We start from the raw sequence: 11,187 nt of genomic DNA, 5'->3' as shown, positions 1-11,187 counted from the left end.
ATCAATATTTCATGTATGACCACCATGAAAGATGCATGAGGGATTAAAAGTTAATGGATCAAGTCTAGTGAGTGCTGCCTTATTACAGCACATCTGTGACACAGCAACAATGTGTGTGCATGTGTGTGTGCATGTGTGTGCATGTGTGTGTGATGACTGATGGTTCGCATTATGATGAAAAAATTAAATAATCTACATAAACCAATAAAAGCTACTTTTCTTTTTTTGTTGCATGTAAATGCATTAAGAACCGAGGGCAATAAACAACTCTGAATGTATTAAATGAAACTAAGATATCTACATTTATTAATGCATCAATGACATTGCAATAAGTGCTGACTGTATGTTTAAGAGTTTAACTTTACAGTGTTCATATTTGAATGGTCTTTATTTATGGTTTTAATTTAATTTGGAGGTTTTAAAGAGTTTTATCATTTTACACCAACTGCATGATATGTTTCAGAGCACAGTCATGCTTGGATTTTTGTTTAAATGCTACATACAGTATAGTTAAATGGGATTGTATATGTCTGTTATGCCACCTAGTGGCTATTTCCCCCCCAAAAAAGAAATTGGCATACTGTGTATAATAACCAACAACTACTGTAACATAACTTTGTATTATTTAATATATTAGCCATTCTACAAATATTAAGTGGTCATATTCATATTTGAGAAAATATTGAAATGTATATTTTATATTCTTCAACACGGGCAGATGAAAACAGAAGGTGTGAATGCTTACAAAACTACATAATGTAAACATTAAAAATGGAATTAAATTTAGATCAATAAACTTTGTGAAATTATGCTCAGAATTATTCTGAAAGGATGTGCTTGTATAAATCTTTTTGTAAACCCGTGAAAAGAGGCTCTCCATGAATAATACATGAAAATATATAAAAATCGATACAGTAAAGAAACATTTTTCCCTTTGTATAATTCATTAATAGAAATACATCTGGGTTAATGCGTGTGTTTTATTTATAATGTGTCATCTCTACTGTGTTGCTAGTGTGAGTTTTACGAGTGCAATAATCTTGAAATCCTTTTAGGGAACATCTGATGTGGGAAGAGAATACAACTATAACTGTAATGTGAGACCAACATGAGGTAATAATTAAGTAATAAAAAGGTTTAAAAGCTAAAACACAAGCAGAACTGGATGTTTTTGTGAGGGACGTGAAAAGATAAAAGCTCTGTGTGGTCAGTGTTTACTTCTGCAAAGACGGAGGAGGGAGGGGGCGAGGGTGAGGAACTTAAGTGTTCATGACATCATGTGCAGCTCGTGCTGATGAATGAGTGTACTCTGCACGTGTGTGTGTGTGTGTGTGTGTGTGTGTGTGTGTGTTGGATCATACAGTGCTCATGGTGAGGCAGGGGAGTGGGCGTCACATGACCCGAGGCCACACACACTCACTGCAGCAGATCTTGTTTCCCCTGCAGAGACACGAGTCACATGGAAACACATCGCTGTGGGAGATAAACTGACCGACAACAGCTTGGACGTGTCAGCTGGATGTTGCACTGAACATCTGGAACAGCTCAAATGGTTTTTGTATTTTTCGAGTGCAGAAACATAGCTTACAGCTTAAGGCATGTTCGATTTAAGACTTTTTAAGACTTTTTTAATGTCATTTCACTAAGGACAATTATCCCCAAATATTTATTGTAGCATAAAACATGATTTTTTCGTTAAGCTCATGTGAGGAGAATATGGCATATTTTTTATATTCAAAATTATAATAAAAATAAAAATAACAGATGTTACCATACACTTTTTGATTTTATAATGCAACACCAGAAAATATCATAAAATCCCATTTACAATGTCTGAGCATTTTTAAGACTTTTGAAAGATTTATTTAAGACATTTTAACACCTATTAAGGCCTTATTTTCAGATCGATTAATTCCACGCTTTTAACAATGTTTTAAGGATCTGCAGGAACCCTGATCCTCACACTGTGAACACCCACATACATTTGTGACTGATAATCAATGACTTTTTGTCACACAATGCAAATCTTTCCCACTTCAAAGGAGCCAAACTATCCCTTTTATATAAAGCAGAACCACAGGACAGGTTACAAGTTTGAAAATTAAAGCCAAGCTCTGAACTGCACAAAAGTAATATTAACATGAATCAGCCATGACTTCTCAATTTTATATTTGTGAACATAATTTATTTACATCATTACAATTTATTCTTTATTATTGGAAGATTACGCGCACTGCAGTATATAAATAAAGATGTTTGTACAAACTTGCATAACTAAAGGGTAAAAAACAAAACACAGATTAAGCAGCCAGACAAAAAAAAAAAATCTTAAACTGAAAATGATTAATAACCTACGACCACAGGTCCAAGTCACCGCAGCACACGACCACTCAGCGTCATACTCACACAGCCGTCCACATTTACTCCCGCAAACACACACACTTGTGTTTGACACACAGTATGCAACAGTCCAACAGTTCCCAACGTTGTGAATTTGTCACATTAAAAATCGAGGAAAACATTCAATAGTGAAGTAAAAGATGAAAATATTAGTGGAGCTAAACCCTTCCAAAGGCAAAAATTAATACAAGTTTAGTCTTCTTGTCATACAACAACACACAGCATACACACTTTTCTGAAAAAAAAAGGAAACAAACAGTCAGGTGACTTGTATCATCATGTGACTTCAGTGGATGGTTTTAAAGACCTGAAAAGCAGGAAGGAAGTCCAAGTGCCTGCTATCCAAATCGTGGGCACAGAGCAGGTCAAAAAAAAAAAAAAAGAGGCGGACTACGTCGTGTTTCTAGTGCCGCACACACAGCAGGAATATGAGCCAGCAAGAAAGGGCTAAAGTCTCTTTTTCAAAGTCTCTTTAGTAATATGTCTGCTCTGTGTGCTGAGGAGGGAGAGACGAGACTCCGGCGGCACAGAGAAGCATTTTAGATTGATAAAAACTTACCAGGACGCAAACAACTAAGAAGGGTTAAACTCTGACCTCACAGAGTTAAACGGAGGCCAAAAACAGAAAAAGACAATCATCCATTTTGCTACTCAAGCCAGCAGAGAGCAAGCACGGCTGAGGAGGCGCCATCAGCCAACAGCAGTAAAAGTCTGAGAGTCCAAACAGGCCTGAAGTGTCCGAGCTCTTCCAGGCAGAGTTCAGGCGATCGCAGGAGGATCGCACAGCAGCCTGCGAAGCGTCTTCTAAAACGGCAATAACTTCTTCTTCAGTCTCCCATGATATGGACCCCCCATCTTCACTAACAACCCTCCAAAAAAGTGTTAAACTCACACAAAAACAAGAATGAAAGCTGAAAATATACATGAACTTTCATGCACCGGGGGTAAAAGTCTTGAATGTGTAACAAACGAGGATATTTTTAAAAAAAACAAAAAAACAACAACAGGCCCTTCAGGAAGAAGGCTGGGCTCGAGTTTTTTTTCTTCTTAAAGCTGATCGCTCTCAGTGTTCAAAGTCAAACTGAGAGTCCTCTTCATATTCTCTGGATCTTGTCAGCGACAACCACGGGGTTCTCTTTGCGAATCTTGTCAGCAGCTTCGGCTTTGTAGTCGTACGGACAGTTGTGCTTATCAGAGTAACGGTGGAGTCCGCAGAACAGATTCCCACAGCGGCAGTCAAAACCTGGAATGCCACAGCAGAGGACAGACCGAGTCAGATCAATAACAAGAGCTCGCAGCGGCCAAACATCCCTGACTGCAGACATCCTGGCTCGCATGCAACTCGATGTGAGCAGTAAAAATCTAATCATCTTCTAAAATGACTGACTAGTAGAGGCATATATCAACATTTTGAAGTACCAACTGGGTTCAGCTGATGCCTTCTGCAGGATCTTTCATGCAAGAACTTTGTACGGCCCCACATAAGAGGGACTTCAGCCTCTTCTTCTTTTCTTTAAAGATTTTTTGGGGTATACTCGCCTTTATTGGCCAGTTTGATCACGAACAGCTTGACAGGACACAAGGGGAGAGGGGGGGGCATGACTTGCAGCAAAGGCTCCTGGCAATGCAATCTTTTGACTATCAAGATGCTGCATGAAATCAATAGCCCCGTTTGCACTGCCTGTTCAAGGCAGGAATGTTGAGCTTTGACACAGAATTGGGGGTCAGAAAGTTGCCAATAAGCTGGCAGCAGAGTAAGCACGGAGCCAACAGGTGGGGGGGGGAAACCGACCTGGACCCAAACCTGCAACATAAACACTTGGCTACCAAGAGGAGCGTGTTTTATGACAGGAATATTTTGGCATCATTCCTCCTCGCCTCTCTGATTAAACATGTAAACATGGAATCTGGGACAGAGTTGTTGTGCCTGTAAGCAGGCAGCAGAGGTAGGAAAGAGCAGAAAAGGGTGTGATGACATGTTTTGCATTTCCACCACCATTGCGAGCAGCAGTTCACTGCTAACTCAAAGAAGAACAGCAACCTGTAACCAGCAAAATGTCTGCAAAAATGGGGGGGCAATGAGGTCAAAGAGCTCCTTACCATCCGAGCAGAGGATGGTATTAACAGACATTTAACAGAGACAGTGAATTATTGTTCTTCAGCTTCAACTTGACCAAAAACAAACAAAAAACTAATTGGCGGTGACATTTTCTAATGACATTAAGCATTGTCCGTATAGCACACTTTTTTTTTTTTTTTTTTTAACTTTTAGTAGGCACTGCGGCTGCCCTTACATAGTATGTACTGGTGCATGCAGTATGCACACATCAGGACATGCTACTTCTTCATAACACTGTGCCCTGAACTTTGAGCCTCTTGCTCATATATCCGTTGCCATGGAGATCAAAGACAGATGTCAGAGACAGAAACCGACCCGCAGAGCTCTGCTGCTGATAATTAACACTGTTTAACTTTTAATAACTGAGGACACTGACAAACATTTTATACTACTAAAATTAGCCTAGATATGCAGTCCTGTGTTATTTTTTTTTCTTTGTTAGTAATCTCTGTGGTTATTTTATTCACTATTACACTTAAAAGCCTATAGAATAAAATTTTATAACTATTCGACTCCTTGTCATTTGTCAGCTGTCAATCAGCTGTCATCTGTTTGCAGCTCAACTGATGTGACATATGTCACGCTGCTCAGAGGACTGTGGTAAAGAAAAGTCAGAAATGCATGCTGGCTTGCATACTGCAAAATTCGACTGGAATGTAGTAGAACGCCTTGGTATTTTTGGCATACTGCACCTGACATACTATGTATTGGGACATATTAAATCTTATTCTGGCATACTGTATAGTTTGGCAGTATGGGAACACACAGTAAACCAGTTGTCGGAGTCATTTCTTACCTGTAAGGCCGACTTTTTTGCGGCACATAAAGCAGCGATTCTTTTTGGGTTTGGGGGGCTCGGGGGCTCTGGACTCCTCACTGCCAGCAGTGGAGGGACGAGAGGCCAAGGATGTGGGCTGAGTCAACACTGCAGACGCACAAAAAAAACACTTAACTCAGTAAAATATCTCAGAGATATTGCACACTGATACAGTTCAAATTCTAGAGTTTATACTGATAATGACAAAATAGAAATGTCTGTTTCTTTACAATCATATAAATTTAATTAGTCAAATCAAGGTACTTCACATTGATGTCCTCTCTAAATCCAACAAACCTGGCTCTGTGGGCTCTACTTTGCCCCCTGATGCTCCTTTCTCCTCACAGGAGAGACTCATCTCAGTCATCTGTTGTGTTACAGAAATGGCAGTTGAAACGCCGCTGTGAAGGATAAACAGAATGAAATTTAATAAACATTGTATGGGAGCAAATTAATTGCATAACCCCATATTTGACATATCCAACTACCTTTGTCTGTTGAAGAGATGCATGATACCACCAAGGATGTATCATTTCATGTTTAATATTGCCTTTTAAGTGTTGTTTACAATAAGAGTTCACACCAATGGTCCACTGATGTCATGTCACTGATGTTTTTCACTTTAGCACTGAGTTCACAAGTTATGATGTTTGTTACTGTCTTTAAAAATGCCAGAATAAGAGAAATCACCAAGGAATAGCAACAGTGTACTCAGTACTCAACCTCCTTTCGGCAGAATACATGGAGCACAGATACCGTGTGACATTTATGCTGCAGCAGAGTGCGTCCACTGTAAGCAACTGATGCTGCTACACTGACCGCCAAAGGCACATCGCACTGCTCATCTCTATTTTTACACAGCTGGTCTAGTTTTTTCTTCGAGCAGCCTTCCAACAGGTAAAAACTACATAGAATAACCTCCCAGATGATATTTGACAAGCTCCAACTCTGAATACAAAGTCAAAGCTAAAGACGTTCCTTTTTTCCACTGCCTCCTCCACCCATTAATGACTGCAAATTTACTTTTAAACTGGACTTTAAAACATTTTAATTATACTTTTATCTTTGCACCTTTTGTCTGCACTTTATCGATTTTTAATGGTGACTTTTACTTATTTTTTCTAAATAATTTAATACGCTTTATCATAATATATTTATAATAATTTCATAATTATTTGTGCCTATTGTATCTTATCTCTTTATTTTTTTATCGTAAATCTGTATCCTTTATGTTTTCATAGTTTATTGGTCTGTAAAGCACTTTGAATTGCCCTGTCGTATGAAATGTGCTACACATATAAAGCTTCAGGTTTGAAGTCAAAGAAAGACACACACACATCCTACGTCACACGCCAAGTCCATGCCCCAAGTATTTCAGCCGTTACACACTGAATACATACTGTGTTCTCAACTTCTCATTTTAAAACTGTAACCTCACAGGCTTTGTTTGCAGGCAGTATAATATGCGCTGGTGCTTCCCCTCACCTGAGAGCCTCGGTGGCAGCAGCCTCAGCAGAGGCAGCGGCAGCCTCAGCTGCCACCTCTGCAGCAGCGACCGCCGCAGCTGCGGCATTATTCAAGGTGGCCTCTAACCTTTGGATGGCTGAAGCTTCAGCTGTGGGGCTGCTGCTGCTGCCTGAGAAAGAATATGTCACCGCATGTTACAGTCAGATGCAGAGGTTGGGAAAATTGTCCTAGATACACGTGGAAACAAAAAAAACCTGTGACGAGCACAGCAGGTCTTACCCACAGCACTCAAGGTACTGACTCCTCCATTGTTCTGTCTTGACAGGTGCTCCTTGTGGCACACGGAGCACATACCATTAGTCCTAGGGTTGCCATAGAAACCACAGCCATTAGCACAGAGCATAGGAACTGGGCTCTGATTGGTCTCCTGGGCCATAGCGATGTCTGCCGCCTGCTGAGCCGACATGGAGAGACAAACAAAGACACATGTTGGGAGTGATGAGGGTTTGTGTGGGTAATACCTAAGAACAAAGTGCAAGTAACCTGGTCAAAAAATGAAAAACAGATCTCCAGAATTAATTAGCACTACAAACTGTAATCACTCAGCACAAAGACAGTTATTCTTGGAGTGGCAAAAAGAAAATTAAAAAATTCAATTGCCTCAACAACATTCAGATGACTCTTGGTGAAACTTAAAATAATCTGTAACATTACGACACTCGCCTGGAATTTGGGGTATTGTGATTTTGTGATTTAACTAAACTCAGCTGCATTACAGCTCACAATCGCAACAAAAGAATCAATACACAGGTATCCAATCAGGAAATGCTGATGTTTGATTATTGTCACATTTTTGCAGATTCAAATGAACAAATCAATACCTGTAATTCACAGGTAAGAACAGTGCATTTTCACCCCTGCTTACTAAATCACACAAATGCCAGTCAACTAACACTCTTATGCTGTGCACTAAGCATCACTAGGTGGCAATCATTGATTAATTATTCTTTATTAACATATACTCACATCTGATTTTGGCTTATTATGCGCTTGAGCTGCTTGATTAAATCAACACATTAGCTTCTTATTTGCACAAGGTCAAACAACATTGTAAAAGAGCAAACAATAATTGATCACTGACAGAAGCAACTTCCCTAGTTAGTTATTCCTAAAACTCAGTACTTGTATCTGCAGGAGTAATAAAACATCCCAGATGTAATGTTACTATGATAATGAGTTTACATGTTGACTGTATAAGAGTACATGTCCCCTCCTCCTGAGCCAGAATAAGTAAATACAAACTCGCATCAGCCTCATAATTACATCAAAGGAAGTTGTAAGGATATCACTTGATAGGATGGCTGTAAATAGTCAAACAGGAAGTATTTACATCACAAAGTTAATGCTCTGGTTAACATCATCTGAGGCCTCACTCTCGCCCCAAATCGGTCATCACTACACCCCTGCAATGTGCACCATCACGCGTGCATACTGCAGCGCTTCATGCAGGCTCACATGGACCTGTGTATGACGGCTTTCCTCTGTCACAAGAGTGCAATGTGACACTGTGATCTCAGAGATGCACACACTCTTGCTACCTCAATACTGTAAGGGCTGTGAACATGTCTATTTATAGACAACCTCAAAAGCCCTGTAAACAGAGCTGGTATCACGCAGAAATGTGTCGTCAGAGTAGGTTTCCTCATCTAAGATACTATCAGCTTTCTACCCCAAAGAAGAAAAACACGTTATATAAGCAGACGCTGCCAAATCCTAAAAAGTTCACACCAGTGATAAAGTCCTGGAAACCTCCTAACATAATAGACGCCTCTGAAAATCATCGAAATGCTGTCAAATACAGGAAACAACCTAAAGTCCTAGAAATATGCTAACTAGAAATGGCATCGAAATCCTAAAAACGTCCTTAAATTCAAGAAATGTCCTCAAGCTTGAAAAACATCATAAAAGTCCCGAAATCTGAGAAATGTTCTAAAATCCTGGGAACATCCCAAAAATCCTAGAAACTTCCAAAAAAATAGAAACGGCCTAAAATCCAAGAAACATCCTCAAACCTTAAAAAGGTCCTCAAATCCCAGCAACGTACGAAAGTACAAGAAATCCTAGAAACGTCCTGATATCCAAGCAACATCCTCAAGTCTGACAATTGTCCTCAAACCCTGGAAACGACCTGAAATTCTGGAAATACCCTGAAATCCTAGAAACATCCACTAAAATTAGAAACGTCCACAAATCCTTGACACATGTATGTCCTCTGACTTCCTGTCACTTTGCGAGAGTGGCCCCACACAGAGCAAAACGAGTGCCCCTGGTTTAGACATTGCTGGGCAGGAGTCTCATGGAAAGAGATTTTGATATGGGCACAAAATTCATCACAAAACCTGTAACGTGAGATCCCATAAAGAGTCGAGCACGTTTATCACCGAAACAAAAGCTAATATCACTCACTGATCCCAATATGTGGGCTAGCAGCACTGGCAGCGACGTAAAACTCTCCGACAAGGTCAAAAAACACTTTGATATGCTCAGTGAGGGTGGTTAAAGCAATCAATACCATTTATGTGGGCTGCAGTCTTCGGTTGCTTCCTGATAAACACCGGGCCACAGCCGTGCTACTTCTACAAATCCACTGAGTCATGCTAGCAAGCTAACGGCTGCTGCTAACGCATTTCTTTCACAAACCACGCTACATTCAACCTCACAGGGATAATTTACACACATATGGGCCGTGCTGTTAAAGTTTATACCAAAAGAAAAACGACGACAGCGCGGTTTAGTGATATTTGGGTTACTTCAATTGGTCGTGTGCTAACGACAGTTAGCCACAACAGCCGTGTGAGCATTTTCTCGTGATCTGGTTAATTTTAGCATGCTAGCTAAACCAGAAAAACTGTTAGCGCTCTGTTGTTGCCTTTGTTTTGTCGGTTCTTTGTTTTTTGTTTCGACCACACGCGAACTAAGTACCTTGGCAATAACTTACAATTAAGTTTTTCGCGATGATAAATATGTGTGAGAGTAAATACGGTTAAGTAGGCAGGTAAAATAATCGTTCAACACTGATGTACGTTAGCCAACAATAGTAGTAAATCTATAGACGTTAGCCAAATTAAGTACAAATCGTATTTTTTGTGATTGGACAGGTCGGTGTTTAAAAAAATAAATATTAATAATGATAGTGTTAGCTGTTATTAAATGTCATTTTATTTACAACGTCGCTGTTTGAAAAGTTTTCAGCGACACGTGTTAACCAAACAAAACATCCCCTTAATCAACGCTAGCGAACGACGCCACATTTACACTATCGTCGAAGCTTAATTTAGATTAAAAATACGACTTTAATATTGTTTTAGTGTTTCAATTTTCACTTAAGAAACTTCCGAAACAACCACTTACGCTTGCTGGCTATGCTTTCACAAGTCATCTTACCTTCCGTGTCCGAGAAACGTTGTTTTTTTCTTGAAACTTCTCGTACTGGCGGAATAACTGTGTTTATTTCGTATTTATCTAACTAGGGCCGTCTAGGAAGGTGGTTGTTTGTGCCTCTCTTCAGTCTTCTCCGCCGGGGAGCACTGCTGGCTAATTTCGTTGACGTCCTCTCTGTCGCTGATTTGTGGTGGCATCTGTTTTGTTTTACGTGCTGCGTTTGCGTCCTGTCTTTTTCCGGTGGACGTCACGGAAATTGTGATCCTATGATTGGAAGGCAGGAGTGCTGGAGTGAAGCCACAAAAGATTTCAGGCTATTATGGGTCTGTAAAACCTGCTTCCTCCACCGAGCAGACAGACTGTAGCCTCTACCACGTTGTTGCTTTGGTAAAAAAAAATCAATGTTCATGTAATCAGGGAGGATCCACGCGGCCGTCTGTAGACTCAAGGAGTTTAAGAGGGTGTGTTGCCTTCAAGGGATCCTCGTAAACCCCAGCTTCCCCACAGGGTCTCTGTCCAGGTTTAACCCTTTGATTAGCAAGTAAAACATTCATAAAGCTAAATTGGTTCAAATACAAGGTACAAGGTAACTTTATTGTCATTTTCAATCACCTCCAATATCCACGTGTTTCGTACTCATGAAAAAAATATCTCTTTGAATCGATTTCTGAGGTTACGTCTGAAAAACTACAAAATCTGTACAATCCCTCCATTGCACCTTTTGTACATACTTTTTTGTCCTTTAATTACCATTTTGTCATTTTATACACTTAAATTGCTTCGTATGTTCTATTCTATTTAAATTCACTATTTTATTCTTCCTTAAGGTTAATTGTTTTGCACCAAAACACCAAGTCACATTCCTTGTATATGTAAATGTACTTGGCAATAAAACTAGATTCTTATTCTAAAAATAAACAAAATAAAGCCATAAAGACCTTTA

The 11,187-nt window shown here is 39.7% G+C and overlaps 1 protein-coding gene across 2 annotated transcripts; it reads right to left on the bottom strand.

Moving 5' to 3' along the window:
* Positions 1-2,163: 2,163 nt before the first annotated feature.
* Positions 2,164-10,609, bottom strand: LOC121959640 (AN1-type zinc finger protein 5-like). 2 transcript variants are annotated; one of them, XM_042509061.1, is made up of 6 exons: positions 10,248-10,609; positions 7,083-7,257; positions 6,822-6,972; positions 5,634-5,737; positions 5,316-5,444; positions 2,164-3,643 (listed from the first exon to the last, which is right to left on the bottom strand). In XM_042509061.1, exons 2-6 carry the CDS (start codon positions 7,237-7,239, stop codon positions 3,495-3,497), a joined length of 690 nt encoding a protein of 229 aa, XP_042364995.1. In that variant the 5' UTR covers positions 7,240-7,257; positions 10,248-10,609; the 3' UTR covers positions 2,164-3,494. The 2 variants fall into 2 exon arrangements, with proteins under 2 accessions (XP_042364995.1, XP_042364994.1); XM_042509060.1 differs by having other exon boundaries at positions 7,083-7,254; positions 10,248-10,608.
* Between the last annotated feature and the right edge of the window lie 578 nt (positions 10,610-11,187).

Source organism: Plectropomus leopardus, chromosome 20 (assembly GCF_008729295.1).
Source record: "Plectropomus leopardus isolate mb chromosome 20, YSFRI_Pleo_2.0, whole genome shotgun sequence".
NCBI classification, from domain to species: domain Eukaryota; kingdom Metazoa; phylum Chordata; class Actinopteri; order Perciformes; family Serranidae; genus Plectropomus; species Plectropomus leopardus.
Note: the sequence above shows the minus strand (reverse complement) of the source record. Positions and strands in the feature narration are given on the sequence as shown.